This window comes from Lichenostomus cassidix, chromosome 6 (genome assembly GCF_008360975.1).
Source record: "Lichenostomus cassidix isolate B80296 chromosome 6, HeHo_3.0, whole genome shotgun sequence".
In the NCBI taxonomy this organism is placed as follows: Eukaryota; Metazoa; Chordata; class Aves; order Passeriformes; family Meliphagidae; genus Lichenostomus; species Lichenostomus cassidix.
The window spans coordinates 26,064,899-26,080,933 of record NC_139487.1 but is presented as its reverse complement, the minus strand read 5'-3'; the positions used below and the strand labels follow the sequence as shown (position 1 = coordinate 26,080,933).

Below are 16,035 nucleotides of genomic sequence, written 5' to 3'. Positions count from 1 at the left end.
TAGTAACTCTCATTGCCGTTTCCTTGGTGGAAAATTGAGTTCTGGTATACCAAAGATGTGTATACCACAAGCATATGTGCCATGAAGTCTTGGCAACATTAATTTCAAAATAGTAATCAGAATGTATAGATTACACTTGGATATATTTCCCCAGATATTTTAATGGGTGTCAGAAAGCTTACAAATGGTATCTGTGTTAAGATGATACTTTTCAATGCAGCTTCACCTAGAACATAGTTACCTTGTGGAGATTAGCATGAAGTTGTCAATAAGATAGGAAATGAGAAATTATACTCGTTCCCATGTGAATTTTAGGGGTGATCTTTGGTATATGAAGTGGAATTATGTGTGTGCTGTGACCAAATTTTAAGTATGCACTGAGCTCCATACTCTGAAAAACACTGGTTATTGATAACTCTGAGTAGTCAAGATCTCAGTTTGTGCTTCTCTAAAGCTGGATTACCCCACCCTTACAGAGAGCAGCGTATGCACAAATAAGTCTTGAACATATTGCATATTTTCTCAACCATGTCACCCAATCAGTAGAAATGGTGTCTTCATGCTTGTGTAAAATTAGAATGGGATTCAAACCTATCTAGGGAAATCTATTTTTCTGATACCTTTGGGGATATGGTTGAAGGAGTTGTGTGAATTTTTCCACTACTTTCATTGTGTTAAGAACAATAGAAACAGACACACAAACAATAGAAATAGAACTACACAAACAAGGAGGCCAGAGATGGAGGAAAGGCTGAAGGAAGGCTGTTCAGGCAGTCTGCTCAAAGGCATGCTCCGCAAAAGTCATTCTCTTTGGAAATGACCTGTCATGGGGACTCACAGATGAAGACTTACCAGCCTTCTTTTGGCTTCTGATGTATTAGTTGCCTTTTGATGAGATCATGAGCATCTGCTGAAGTCATGGATGGACTGTTCAGAGATCAGTAGTCCAAAAGCCAAGTGACTCAAAGATTTCTTGCTATGGGGGTGGTAAGCAAAAAACTGGGTTGGAATTACCAAGGAGTAGACTATGAAAACACAAAAGTTAGTTGGTCTGCTGGGGTAAGCTTCAATGAGAGTATTCCCATATTGAAGTTCTGTATTTGAAACCGCATTATCATATTCTATGTAGAGCTTCAACATGAAACATATCTATCAATTAAATATTTATTCTCTGTGTGTATTGAATCAGTTTTGCCTCGGTCAGAACCTCTATGCCCATAGCAGTGGTATATAGCTCTGCTTTTAACTGAGAGCTTTAACCTTTTTGGTTATAATAATTCCAAACTGTAGGTGGAGAATCTGAGTACAGGTATTTATTCAGCACTCCAGGCTCTGCTGTATCAAAGCACCAAAGGAAAATATGAACAGAGGTCAAATACTTATAATCTAACACTGAAGGAGAAATGTAAATGGTCCTTAACCCTGCCTAAGAAAGGATTGTTTATCCCAGATCTGTTTGCCATGCAGCTATTATGTTCAAGGTTTTTGGAAGATCTGGACTATGATCCTGTCTGTGGACTGAAAATTGATGTCACCAGTAATTTTCTTCAACATCTGCATATGAGAAGGGGGCAAGAAAGACAGTGTTGTGTAGGGTTGTGGAAGTACTAAAATTGATAACTAACTTCTTTAACTGGTATTGGGCTGTAAGTGTCTTTTTAACAGGAGAAGATAGTAGAGAGCTCTTAGGAAAACATTACACTAAAGTTGAAGCTGAGGTAGGGGGTTTAGTTTGTTTAAAAACTCCTACGATATTGAAATGTTTGAGGAAAAGTTTGAAGGATTGAAGTCAGGCTTGGAAATGGTACTATTGAAAACTGCATGGTTTAAAGAAGGGCTACAAAAATCAAGTTAATGATCTAATTTTGACTTTGTTTTATTTTTTATTTTTAACAAGGAATTAACAGAATTTTCAACAAAACGGAATATTTTCTAAATCTCCTACTTGTTTGCTTGTCAGGTTTTGAACTTGGCTTCGCTATGGCGAGTCCCAATGCCCTGGTGTGCTGGGAAGCCCAGTTTGGGGACTTTCACAACACAGCTCAGTGTATAATAGACCAGTTCATCAGCTCTGGCCAGGCCAAGTGGGTTCGACACAACGGGATCGTCCTGCTCCTGCCACACGGGATGGAAGGAATGGTGAGGGCTGCTGGCTGGCACAGGGGGGAGGGAAATGCTGGCTACAGTGCCTTCTCTGCAGCTGTAAAAGCCAAAGGTGTCTTGGGGATCCAGTGGTGATAGGAACCCATGGGAGGAAAGCACTGTTAAGTATGTGGGACTGCCTCAGTTTTACAGAGAAGAATGTAGATTGACTGACTGGTGAAAACCAAAAAAGAGAAATATTTCTGAGTTCTTAGCTTCATGTCCTTCTCAGTAGCATGTATCACCTCCCCTCTTTTTTTTTCCTTTTTTTTTTTTTCCTCTCCTGTTTGGAATCTTTCTCTAAGTCACTGCCTTCTTTCCCTAGAAAGCTGGATCTTACTGTACAATGAGAAAGAAATCATGTCTAGGGGTGCTTGCATGGTTTTATTTTGCATGAAGTATGTCTGTGTAAACTCTGCACTAAATTCTCTTGCCATGAAATGATGTCAATCTTAAAACATCTTCATAAATCATTTGCTTTGTTTAATTTTGATATAATAGGAAATCTCCCTTTTTCTGGAAAGGAAAATGTTTTACTAGCTGTTGGCTCTCTTTTCTTTAGTGACTAGTAGGAGGAACTAGACAATGTCTTAGAGAGAAAGGGCGTGGGCACAGCCTATGTGTAATGTTATATGAAGTTCATATCAGCAGTAGAATTGTTCTTCAAATCTTCTAAATTATTTTTAAGATTACATGAATATCATGTCAGGCAAGGTTAATTATCTCCTTTTCAAATACGTTAACCTTCATTAATTGTTGCATGTATGTTTCTAGTTTTCTATTAAAAAAGCATAGTATGTGCCACAGTGGCAATCTCCATCTGTATAAGTGCTTTAGACCTTTCACCACAAACTGTGTCATTTCTATTCTCACAAACAATTTAGTTTATTTCCATTCAATTATGATCCTGTCCTGACAAACTGGGGTGCATTCATATCTTATGAATGGCTTTCCATATCCATTGTGCTTAAAGAATAAAGGGTCTGATGCTGTTCACAAGGGTTTTGATAAATTAATTTTTTTAACTGAGTCCTGAGGGGCCAGCCTGAATGAGTCCTCAGCAGGAGGTGTGGTCCTCTGCAGGGGAGCACTCAGCTTAACGGGCTGGTTCTCTGCTGCATACAATGCATTTAATCGCTCTTTTCCCATAGCCACTTGGCAGCAAAGATTTGCACAGGTCTTCTGAAACATGCTTATTTTACTACTAGTGTCAGATGTTTTTGGAATATTTAAGAATCCCACCAGGCTGTTGAAATCTTTTGTCTTCCCAGAGGACCTTTTCATTACAGGAATGCTAGTCTTTCTATAACTACAGTGTGGGGGGCAAGATGATTTGGGGAAGGATTCGTAATGGGATATGGATCTCTTCACCTCTAGGTCATGCATTCACAGGCAAGTTGGCTGTGATTGAAAGACTCTGCAGCCTAATGGCTCCCTGGGGACTCATCTGGAAGTAGCTAATGGATTCAGTATAGGTCTCACTAGATAGGTGGTCACAGTAGAAATAAACCCTACCCCATCCCACGCCACAGTTGCTGGCAGTCTGATTGGTGGTGTCAGCACAGAAACCAAAGATGGATGTGAACATTGAGTCTCTGGACTGAGGTTGTTGCTGGGGCAGTGTGGGAGTGGTGGAGAAGCCTTGCCTGTCTCTCCTGTAATTGTTTACTGGTAACATCTCTGTTCCCAGCGTAGTGACTGCAGTGTGCTTGTGAAGCACTGTGTTTGTGCTGTGTATGCAATGCTTGGTGCAGGATTTGATTTACAGCAATCAGATGTGAACAGCAGAGGTGCTAAAATACACTGTGCAGTTATTGTGCACCATAGCTTTGTGCAGCTTTGCTCCTTGCTCTCAAGTCCTTACCTGTCTGTGACCAGATTATTTGGCACCTCAAAAGTGGATGCAGACTTCAAAGGAGTAGTGATACAAGGCACAGTTCTTGGCTGTTTGTGTTACATCTTTGTTGTCGATTGAATGTTTTTTTTCTTTGAATTCCCTTAGTCCATGAAGTAGATTGAATCACAGAGTCACAGAATGGTTTGGGTTGGAAGGGACTGTAAAGACCATCTAGTTTAAACCCCTCACCATGGCAGGGAGCCTTCCACGAGACCAGGCTGCTCAAAGCCCTGTCCAGGCTGGCCTTGAACACTTCCAGGGATGGTGCATCTACAGCTAGTCTGGGCAACCTGTTCCAGTGCCTCACCACCCTCACAGCAAAGATTTTCTTCCTCATATCAAACCTAAACCTGCGCTCTTGCAGCCTAAAGTCATTCCCCCTTGTCCTATCACTACTTACCCTTGTAAAAAGTCCCTCTCCAGCTTTTTTGTAGGTCCCCTCTAGGTACAGGAAGGTGCTGTAAAAGGTCTCCCTGGAGCTCTTTTCCCCAGGCTGAACCCTCCCAACTCTCTCAACCTGTCTTTGTAGGACAGGTGCTCCAGTCCTCTGATCATCTTTGTGGCCCTCCTGTGGATCTGGAATCCTGCACTTGGAGTTAGGAAGGATGATGTGCTCAATCAAGGTGGATTACTAGTTGTCAGAATAATGACTGATTTTGGAGATCATATATTAAGATTTCAATAGAGGAAGTTATGATGAGAGCCAGCCATATAAACAAAAAATCTCTCTATGAACATTAGCTTAGAAGCCATGAAGAGAGTTGAGAGGTGTAATAGCTTACATCTTTGGGTTAAAATACTTCACAGCTGTCTCTAAAAGTCCTGCCTAAGAGTAACTGTCACTTTCACAAGCCAAAGCTGTCAGCAATAGCAATACATAAGAAAGCATACTGCATTCTCACACTCCTCACAGCTTTCTCTGATCCTTTATAAACAAGGGCATGAAAAGAAAAATAACAGATTCTGCTACATTCCTTATTCCTGATATTTTCTGTGGCCAGCATACATGTTTTGCTAATATAAAATGGATCTAACAGTGTTTGTGCACTTCAAGAAATTCCCTTGGGTTCTGCTAGTGAGACAGTGGATGGGAGCTTTCAGTAATGACAGAACATAAAGTACCTCCCGAGGAGGCAGAAATTAATCATAGGTTAGTTTGGCAGATAATGTGTATTTGTATTTTGATCCATTTCAGCTGAGGTATTCATCTAGGTATTTGGCTTTGTACTGAACAGTGAACAATGGTAGGAGAGATCTTTTGTTGCCAGTATAGCAAAAGTAGTCAGCAGTTAACTTTGTGTTTGCTCCTGTTCAGCATGCACAAAGTGAGTCACTGCAGTACTCTGAGGCACTCAGTGTTTCTCTTCCTGACATTCCTTATGCTCCTTTTTGCCCTGCATTAGCAAGGTCATTCTTGTGCCCACATGGGCCTGCTGCCTTTCCGCTGGTCTCCACGGTGCAGCTAGACTGAGGGTAGAAATCACTTGCAGCTGGTAGAAACATTGGAAATACATGTGAAACCTAGTCTCCTATGAAAACAGAAGATGGGGGATTCCTGTCCTGTGGTGTGTGCTCTCTCAGTGCTGCTGTTGATGCCTTTGGCTGGGGGCAAGTGTGCAGCTGGTGCAGAGCTGCCAGGGGGACAGGAGGTACTCATGCAGTCAGTGATCTAGACTGATGTCTAACTGCTCATTTGCCTTTTTAACGTTGTTTTAAATGATATCTTTACCAGGGTCCAGAGCATTCATCAGCCAGGCCCGAGAGGTTTCTGCAGATGAGCAATGATGATTCTGATGCCTATCCAGTAAGTAGTTTTGTCAAAGTAGTTTTGTCCTTGTCTTGCTCTTCACATTTGCAGAGATTTTTTTGTTAGAAACATCCTTTTAGGTAGGTATAGCAGGTTAAGATTCCATTCTAGTCTTGGTGTAACATTAACTTGTTCCCAGTAAAAGTAATGGAAGTATGAGGCATTGCTGCTCATTGCAAAGCTGAGGTCACATACAATTAATCTCTGGCAGCATGATCTTTTTATGGCTGTTCCTCAGGGCCAGTGATCCTGCTTGTTTATATTGCTTTGTGTACTGCAAATAGGTGTCTCTAGCCAATTTCTAAAGGAGGTCAAGTGACACTACCCTGGTGCTTTGCAGTGGAGCTAAATTGTACTGCTGGGAGCATGAAAATAAGCAACTTCTAATTTCAATTTGGCTAAGACTTTCATAGATTGGACATTAATTTCTACAGATAAAGTACACAGCTCTACAGGATGCTGGGAACCCACTTCCCCACTGCAGATTTCCTAAAAAACACTGCCATGCATTAATTGAGAAGCCCACCAATTAAGCAAAATAAAATGGATATTTCAGTTTTGGCCCTGACTTTGCTACCCTTGGGGCAAGGATCATTCCAAAGCAATGTTCTTCCTCATCTAAAAGTCATTTTGGTCACTGTACTGGCAGAATAAGGACCTGTTTGATTGACTGTAGTTAACCACTGTCATTGGCATGTAATAAGGAAGTTACAAGTTTTTTCACAGAAGGTAGGAGCTCAAGCCACAGACCAGGAAGTTGTGTTAAATGCTGTACCAATCTGTAATTAGATTATTGTGCCTGTACAGATGCTTACTATTATATACATATGTTGCTATGGATAAAAACTCCCTATGTTCATAACATACATAAACAGAAAACATACTCAATTTATGTAATAAAATAGTATAAGAGGATGGAATACCTACCAAAAATGGGAAACAGAGTACACTAACTGTACACTCAAAAACTGAGTTATAATTCAACACTTTATCAAAGAGGTTCTGGTTTTTTTCTATCTGCTGAAGTCCTAGTCCTTCTCAGTTTTTCTTCCTGGACTTCCCATCTTATCTGAATTAATGGATACTTTTTGTGTTTAATTGCATAAATTTTTAGGAAGAAGTAGAAACAGAAGGGAATGATTTGTAGGGGTGCTTCCCTAGCTAATAAAACAATCTCAGCTGAAAGCTGCTAATTAAATTTTTTTAAGGAAAGGAGTTGCTGAGAGTCAGAAATAGAAGGATGTCTTTCAAGCATTTTTTCTGATCTTTTAGACATTTTTCTAATGTCTTTAATGTTTCTCTCAGGAGTTCACTGAGCAGTTTGAAGTTTCCCAGCTGTATGAATGCAACTGGATCGTGGTGAATTGTTCAACTCCAGCCAATTACTTTCATGTCCTCCGAAGGCAGATCTTGCTGCCATTCAGAAAGCCGGTAAGGTTGCTTCAATGGATTGATTATTCCAGGTAAACTAGCCCTTAAACGAGTGGCCTTTGTTTGCATATGACACACTGCTGAAAAGAATAACGATTGCTGGTGAAAAACCTTAACTGAACACAGGTTGAAGTTGCCAATTTGATGGAAAAAAGCTCAGTTCTGACTTACTATGGCTCTAAAACTTGACTTTGAGCTTCGCTTCCATCTGGCTGTGCAGATCTTCAGGTGAGCTTGTCAAGATACTAGTGATGTAGCTAACAGGTTGCAGAACTATAATCTGCATGTCTAATTGCTGGAACTGCAAAGACCCAAGATACAACTGTTGAATGTTTTACTGGTTCATAGCCTATGATTTGATTTTGTTGACAAAAACAAGCGTAAGCAGTGAGTTTTGAGAACCTTTAAAAGGAGTAGACTGCCCAAATCTTCAGAATAATTTTGAAAATTTTCAATGCTTTCAAAACAGGAAAACCTAATTTACTGTGTTTGCTATTCATATTAATTTATTCTATATCATATTCAGTTTGTGGTTTTTGTGTGCATAGTGTTACAAATTTTGCATGTAATAATATAGATAAAGCAGTTCCTGAGTGTTGGAAAAATTTCTGTCTTACAGCTGATTGTTTTGACACCCAAGTCATTGCTGAGGCATCCAGAAGCTAAATCCAGTTTTGATGAAATGGTGTCTGGTAGGTCAGCTTAAAGTATTGTGGAGACGTAATTAGCTATACCGAGTTGCACGTCCGACTGTGAAGAAGAGAATCTGCTCTGCAGAGTTTCTTTTCTTTTGCCATAATTTCTGTGGAGCTGTCATAGTGAGATCTAGCATGGACTTTTGCTGAAAAAATTAGCTTTCAAGTACAGATTATTAATTTTAACAGGCTTGTCTTGTAAACAGCCATTATTCTTAAAGCAGTGGAATGTGCATTCCCATCTCTGCAAGGATGTTCCCCTCAAGAGGCTTCTATGTCCCTCTGCTCTTTTTCTCTTCATATAAAGATTCAGTTGTTCTTTGTACTGCCCGTGCCCCCTGATCCCAAGATTGAGGGGTAGGTTATTATCACACCAGGCCCATTTGGAAGAATAAGGTGCCCAGTTCTTGTTACAATGCTCAGTTTTGGGGTTGCTGTGTCACTTCAGGATCTAAACTGAGATCAGTGAGTTCAGAGCTGTTGTTGACGTGCTATCAGCACCAAGAGATATACAGTGAATGCAGGAGGAATACCAAACACTATAGTGCTTTTGTCCTGCCTTGCACTGGTTAGAGCATGTTGGGGTTGCATGAGAAAATATGTGACATGTAATGAGAGAAGGATTAAAGTGATTGTTCAGAGTGAGAATGTGGGCATAGGTGTGCTGGTCTATCTCCACTTACAGTGAGTGTCTTGGCTGCTGTCAGAGCAACTGCTCAGTTTTTTAAAAGCAACTTACACTGTGTAAGTGTGCTTAAATATTGCATTATCTTCTTTTTGTAAGTGTGTAAAATATGCTCCTCAAGCAAAGGCATTTGCTGTCTCTATTAGTGTTTAAAAGCTTTATAGACTGGGTTAGATTAGAAAGTCTGTAGGGTTTGTGATTTGTCACTTTGTCTTGGGAGTCCTCTCTCCTTCAGGCTAATCTCAATAGTGACCAAAGTCCTAATTAACATTGAATTTTGACATACTTTCATGTTCCTGCTGAAGAAGACAGTAGGTAGTAAAGTGTTTCTGACTCTCAGCTAACTGTTTTTGCTCTGCTTTTAATAGAGAGCTGAGAGAGAGGAAGAATGACTCCAGCTGACCCAGAAGCACAGATTCAGTCTTTTTTAATGATGAATTCTGCTGTTCAGTGGGACAGGATAATTCTGACATAAATCAGTTCCTCTTTGATGTTTTTGTGCTGTTGCTTTTCTTCCCCAAGATAAATGGTTCAAACAGGGTCTTATTCTCCTGGTAAGTGGGTGTGCTGATTCAGAATAGGAGGTTGTGCTGCTGTCTGCTACTCTGCAGTTGTTTAATGTGGAAATAATTCTACTCAGTCATATATGGGAGCAAAGAAAAGGATCTTTTAGACCATCAAGTCCCTCTTCCAGTTTCATGTATCCCAAGCAAATTGTATTTCTGGGAGGTGACAGTACAGGGGAAAAATATCTAGCAGTGAGCATATGCATCTGAAATTGTACTTACACATTATCACTTATACATATGGTTCAGCTCCATGCTAATTCTTGCTTTGGCTATTGCTGTTTTAGCTCTCAAATAGAGGTTTTAATCAAATATACAGCAGTAATGTGTGTGCTTGGGTAAATATCCCTGCAGTTGCCAGATTTAGTTGCATTATGGATATGTGTTTTGTTTTTATAAAAGAATATTCTAAAACTTTGTAAAACTGTATTAATGTTACATGGTTGAGATCATCTTGGAAAGAAGAAACAGTATTTCAGGTGATTCTCTGAAAAAAACTGGAAGCAAAGTTGAGCTGTCCAATCAATTTAAAAGTAAAGATGTAATACACGTCACAAAGCTAAAAAATAGTCCCCTGTTAATATGGTTCTGTCTATTAAGTTTGGTGAAAGACTGGATTGTTGACAATCTTCTTACTTCTTGAAACTGAACTGCTGAAAGTCACTTCAGCCAAGTTACCAGTCTGAAAAGTAGAACCAGAGAGGCAGGAGAAGCCTTTGATCACTGCAACCTGCTGCTTGCTCAGTCAAGGACTGTTTCTTGGGCTGCTTTATTGAAATGTCGGGTCCACTGAGAGCATTTTTTCTAATTTGTGCTCCGACTAGGTACCACTTTCCAGCGTGTGATTCCTGAGAATGGGCCAGCAGCTCAGGCACCACATGAGGTCAAGCGAGTGATTTTCTGCACAGGAAAAGTATACTATGATCTTGTAAAAGAGAGGAAGAACCAAGACCTGGAGAAACAAGTAGCTATAACCAGACTTGAACAGGTGAGCTCCTTGATGCTCTGAAGACAGGGTCATTGGGGAGACTTCCAGCAAGGGATTCCTATGCTTTTAAATAGATACCACTCCTAGAATGGATAGTGATAGCATTTTTCTAGCACTTAGCATCTTACAAGAGAAATTCTAATCCTTCATGGCCTTGTGGAGAAGGAACACATTATTAGTATGCTGGACATTGAGATCCAGAAAGCTTGATAACTTTTCTATAACAAAGTGAAGATAGCAATATGATGGCACCTTAAATTTATATACGCAGTCTGCTAGGTATAAATGTTCGGAATAGTACACTTTGAAGCTATATTGTCATTCACTGATTAAGGACCTGCTACAGCTACTTCACTAAAAAAGCTCTAGGGGTGCTGGTGGTCTGGACTATGATCTGTTCATACTAATACAACTATAAAATACTTGTGTATTCATTTCTGAGCACTCAATCAATTAGCGAAACATGAGTCACTCTCCATGAAACAGTAATGACTCACCAAGGGCTAGTACCACGTAAGAGAAAGCCTTGCCAATTATTACCCTCCTTTTTCAGATCTCACCATTCCCCTTTGACTTGCTGAAAGAAGAACTTGAGAAATATCCAACTGCTGATCTAGTTTGGTGTCAGGAGGAGCACAAAAACAGTGGCTATTATGATTATGTCAAACCTCGTTTCCGCACAATTGTGAACCACACTCGACCTATCTGGTATGAGACTTTAAACACTTGCTCTGTCTCCTGGGCTGATTTGTTTGCTTTTAAATTTGGTTGGGGTTGTTTTCATGGGTAAGTCAAGTTCTTCACAAATTAAAACCTGGGTTCTTGGGTGAAGGAGGGAAAAGTCTTGACTAGTATTTCTCAAATACAACATGCATATATTGCTCCTTCTTGTAGATCTAAAAAAAAGTCAGTAGCAACGAGGTCTGTATTTATTACCACTTAGCACAGTACTTAGCTCTCTTTTGTCTAAGATTCTGTCATTGTAAGAATTTAATTCCAGATGTTAGGTTTCTGGAGGAAACAGCTGTTGCAAGAGCTCAGTCCAGGCACCTTAGCATTTATTTTAGATGATTGACTCTCAGATTTGCCCATGCAGCTGTCAAAGGAATGAGAGTCTTCACTGCCAAAAGCAAGTTATCTAATTATGAGACAGTGTAGCTGGCTGCCCTGGGAGGGATGGGGGAAAAATGCAACTTAGTAATGATGGGAGGGCAGAAAAAGGGAGAAGCTGACCAGAAGGTATAACTTGGTGCAGCTCAGATTGATTTTTGTTTAAGAAAAATTGATGCCTAAATATCCAGATCTGCCAAGCTCACTTGAATGCATTAAACAGCATGTTCTAATGCTTGTTATTGTCAAAATAAAAATAGTCTCTCCTCTCACCTCATTTGTCTGTCCAATTCTTTTTGTAATGAAGGTATGTTGGCCGAGAGCCTGCTGCTGCAGCTGCCACAGGCAACAAGAATATGCATCTGGTGTCACTCAGAAGGTTCTTGGATACAGCTTTCAACCTGGAGGCCTTTGAGGGAAAGACATTCTAACTGCAGAGCGCTGACCTCGTAGTCTCTCAAAACACTGCATCCAAAAGGAAGATGGGGAGAATACTGCAAATAATGTATTTTTGCTTTACCAAATAAAAGGATCCAGCAGCTGACTTCGTTACTCTGTACCTTGCTCCCCAGTTTATAAGGAAAAAACAATTCCAACTTACCTTCCACCATTTTTTGTCACTTGTCTGTTTAAATTGGGACCTCTTTGACACAAGAAGCTTCTCCTATCCGAGGATGCAATGTCTGGCTTGGTGAGGCTTATATCTCAGTCTGTGGGCTCTGCCTAATTACTGTAAGTAGAGCAGGCATGGACAGCATGATAGTTACGCACACAAGAGGCATTACTGCAAGGAAAATAAATTACTTATTTCTGTCTGTGTATCAGAGAAGAGTAATGAAGTTGAAAAGCAGAGTTGGTAATGACTTTGGTAGAGAAGGTTTGTTGGAAGGACGTGGTGAGGTAACGTGATGATGAGAGGAGGAGTCTGGAAATAGGGAGTCACGTTACAAAGTTGTTCAGCTGGGGGTTAACAGTAAGTAGTGGACCACTTAGATATGAGTTCAAGGAGGGCAGAAGTAAAAGGGACAAAGTAAAGGTTGTTTAGGGTAGTTGAGGAGGGAAGAAGTGTGTATGAGACCACAGCTGACAGAGCAGTGGGTGATCACCAGCACAATTCAGCATCAAATGTAAGAGGTGCTCCTACTCCCTGGGCTGCCTGCTTTAATGCAGTGTGGTATTAGGAAATGGTGGGTTCCTGTAAACATCCTTGTTTTGGATGAACACCTTTTCCCTCACCATACTGCTAGAATCTGCTTTTCTTTGACCATTAAAAGATTGTGTTCGGACTAGAAATCTCTATTTTTGCAACAAGCAATGGGTTCCTGCTTTGTCCAGTGCTATTCCCTGCCTCACATCTTCATGCTGATACAAATTCAACTCTGAAGTGGCTATTCCTGATTCACTCACTCTTTTTTGAGGAAGGTGGGCAAGCAACAGCTGCTGATTTACCAAAGGCACATGCTGTGGTTTTGCACAAGTAGTAATTGATTTTTTTTTTTATTGTCCCTTATTTGTCAATTAGGATAGCAATTGCCATGTACTTATGGTATGGACGTAAAAGTGAACCACCTCAAGAGCTGCTCTGTGTCAGGGGGCTGATGTACAGCAGGTGCTGGAGGGGAAAGAGCAGCAGAGGCTGTTTCTCTTCCCAGGAGGTAGTGCTTGGCTTCCTGGCAGGATGGTCCGAGAACCATTGCTTGTTCTGTCTCCACAGTGCTAGAAGGCAGGTGAGCCCTGCTTTCCCCTCCCCTCTTGATGTAAGAACTAGTATTGTCAGAAGTCCTGTTCCCTCTGCCCCAGGAGGACTTGGCTCTGAGTGGACCTTGTGACAGCAGGTTTCTGCAGCACTAACCCTTGTAGTGGCAGGAGACACTTTGCCCTCTGTGCTGGCTGGCAGAGGGAATGGTGAGGTGAGCAGTGTCAGTGGGGTGCAGAGGAATGGCCACGCCTGTGCTGGAGCAGGGAGCTGCCAGCAGCTGCACAAAGGCCCTGTGCCCCAGCAGTGCCTGGAGAGTTTGGCTGGATGTGCTGAGCAGCCCCCTGGAGACAGCATAACAAGTTGACTAGAAAACACAGAGATGAGACTTCACCCCTTCTCCACTTCCCTGTCCTGAACATGCTCCTTGGACATGCTTTTGCTCTGGGAGTACGTTTTGCCCTTCTGCTGTATTGACTGTGACATAACAAAGCACGGCAGTTTATGTCTGATTCAAAGAGTTGGGTGACGCGGGAAAGCTTCTTGTCTCTTCAAAAAGCTGTATTAAAAACTTTTAGCTATGATCAGGTACTACGTACCCAGGCAGGTTACCAGAAAGGCATGCGTGCCTTATGCTACCCTTTTATTTGGCTTGGATACACCATGGTGGTGAAAAAACATCCTCCTGTCAGAGCAGAGAACTGATATGGTAAGGTACTTACCATGGTATCCAGAACTGAACTTAGTCTAATGTTTGTGAAACTCTGTAGCATCCTTTTAAATCAGGCTGGTTGCCCTGGGGTTTTTCTCTCAGTGAAGCATTTAAGCTAATTCAGTCTTTTGAAACCTAATGAAGTTGGAAAGTACTGCAGTTGACAGCCACAAATGTTGTCTCCTATCCCTTTCTATAGCTCAAAACATTAAGCTGATACACAGTAACCATCACCCAAAGTATTTTAATGCTATTATGAATGCTTGTTTCTGTAGCAAGAATTGAGTGCAGCTAAATATTGCTGGCTCTATTGTATTCTCAGTTTGCATAAGGCAGTCAGTGCTGCATGAAATATGATCAATGCACTTATGCTGCATTATATGCAGAGGTAGAAAAAAAAATTAACATAGAAATATAAATGGTAAATGACAGATTTCCTCTCTCATTGTGCATCATAGATTGTGGCATAATAGTTGCATAAAAATTCCATCAAAGATGTAAAAAAACCCCAATAAAATAAAAGTACATAAGAAGAAAATTCTCTGTTATGGCTGTTCTTTTTGACAGTTTCTCCTTTGAGTGAGGACATTAACATCCCATTTGTGAGAGTGCTAAGGCAGCTCATTTTTTCATTTTTTGTTTGTTTCCTCAATGGTGGCTTAAATACAGAAGCAGTGAGGGAGACAGCATTTGGACTAGAAAAAGATAAGTGTTCAAAATGATTGAGTTAAAATTGGCAATAACATTGAGTTTTTATCAGAAAATTTTGTTTAATTGTTTTCTAATTTTCTGAAATAATAGATAAATGCGTTTTTAAAATACTGGAACTAGACTGGAGTTATCATCTCTAATTTCTAAAAATTGTAAGTAATTTCTCTAAATGTTGTGTCTTCAGCTTTGACACGGAAAATGATTAAAAGATTAATCTTTATAGAACGTTTGAAAAGAACTGAAGTATTATATAGACCTCTTCTGAAAAAAGTCAGCACTGAAATGCAAATTACAGCTTTGCAACTCGGAAGAAACAGCAAATGTGAGAGGTGACTTCATCGTAGCTGTGGAGGACACACCATGCTGTGCATGCCCACAGCTGCAAGACTTGCTAAGACAATCAGCTTCTGTCACAGAATTGTTCTTCATTCCTGATGAGCTGCACTGACAGCAGGGGTGTGTTTGGTGGAAGCCTTTGCTCTGCCCATGGTACAGCTGGAGTCTGTGCTAGAGCGGAGGAGTAACCTGTTCTCCAGAAAAGAAACCATTCTGTTTGTTCCAGGAGCTAAAAATTAATGTAAGAGTCTAGACAAAAACCAGAAATGTGTGTGCATTGTTTGAACTGAGTGGATGAAAGTGTGTGCCTTGGGGGGTGTTGTCTGTTTCTTTTGTTTTAAGTATCCCTTGCTAGACCCTCTGGCTGCTGTGCCAACAGCTCTGAGTAGCTCTTACCTGGATGCACAACCAGCAGATGTTCTCCCTCTGACACAGGGCTGGGAATACCCACTGCTGCTAAGAATAACAAAATGAAAGCTTGGGAACTTCTATATGCTTTCACACATGCATATATATGTGCATATATACATGCATATATAAAAGGGGATATATCTATATATATCTATATATAGATATATAACAGCAATTAAAAGGATATATATATATCCTTTTTATATATATATATATATATATATATATATATATATATATATATATATATATATATCCTTTTAATTGCTGTTGACATAGATTACTTTGAACATTGTTTAAAATGTGAACTAGAGGCACACTCAATAATCAAAGCCAGGACAGCCCTAAAAGCAGATAGAATACCTGTGCAAAGTTAACAAGTCTGGTCAAAGATGGAAGAAAAAAAGCGTAGTGTTGTCTTTGACATTGGTTCAGTGAATTCAGAATGTTTTGGACTTTCAGGCAGCTCCTCAGGATGGTGCTGGGCTGTGGGATGCGATGGCTCCTGGCAGGTTAACGAACAGTGCAGCACAGTGAGGATAGTTAATTATGGCTGATGGGACTGGCCTGTGTGCTGTGGGGGTTAAAGCCTGCTTTTGGCCCCAGCTGGCCCATCTCTCTCTAGTTTGCTGTCCTGCCCTGAATACTGCAAGTCCTTCACCTTGTTTTCTCAGAATGGAGGGCTGTGCCCTGCTGAGGGCCTTGTGAGGTGTCGCTGCCATTTCCGCAGTAGAAAGGAGTTGAGGTGAGGGGAACAAGGCTGAGGGCAGCTGCTGGGAAAGGCCCAGCAAGGAAAAGAGGCTTCAGGCTCCTGGATACTTGCACTTTCTACGGGCAGGTAAGAAACT

General features: G+C 40.8%; 2 protein-coding genes and 1 long non-coding RNA gene across 10 annotated transcripts in view; 2 read left to right on the top strand and 1 right to left on the bottom strand.

Moving 5' to 3' along the window:
• Positions 1-11,869, top strand: part of OGDHL (oxoglutarate dehydrogenase L) — a 55,687-nt gene extending 43,818 nt beyond the window's left edge. For 4 of the 5 annotated variants that reach the window (XM_085064105.1, XM_085064104.1, XM_085064108.1 and 1 more), the window contains exons 17-23: positions 1,961-2,139; positions 5,772-5,843; positions 7,152-7,277; positions 7,897-7,969; positions 10,048-10,211; positions 10,765-10,919; positions 11,629-11,869. In XM_085064105.1, coding sequence (XP_084920231.1) covers positions 1,961-2,139; positions 5,772-5,843; positions 7,152-7,277; positions 7,897-7,969; positions 10,048-10,211; positions 10,765-10,919; positions 11,629-11,752 — 893 coding nt within the window. In that variant the 3' untranslated portion in view covers positions 11,753-11,869. Of the gene's footprint in view, positions 1-1,960; positions 2,140-5,771; positions 5,844-7,151; positions 7,278-7,896; positions 7,970-9,025; positions 9,163-10,047; positions 10,212-10,764; positions 10,920-11,628 lie in introns of those variants that run through there. The other variant, XM_085064109.1, reaches the window with a different exon arrangement.
• A 2,622-nt stretch (positions 11,870-14,491) lies between these two features.
• Positions 14,492-15,840, bottom strand: LOC146435516 (uncharacterized). Its single transcript, XR_014852983.1, has 2 exons — positions 15,551-15,840; positions 14,492-14,965 (listed from the first exon to the last, which is right to left on the bottom strand). It is a non-coding gene; the product is annotated as an uncharacterized LOC146435516 (long non-coding RNA).
• Positions 15,841-15,847: 7 nt separating this feature from the next.
• Positions 15,848-16,035, top strand: part of LRIT1 (leucine rich repeat, Ig-like and transmembrane domains 1) — a 117,096-nt gene continuing 116,908 nt past the window's right edge. For all 4 annotated transcript variants that reach the window (XM_085064115.1, XM_085064113.1, XM_085064112.1 and 1 more), the window contains exon 1: positions 15,848-16,025. The gene's annotated coding sequence lies outside the window, so the exon portion shown is untranslated. The remainder of the gene's footprint in view (positions 16,026-16,035) is intronic.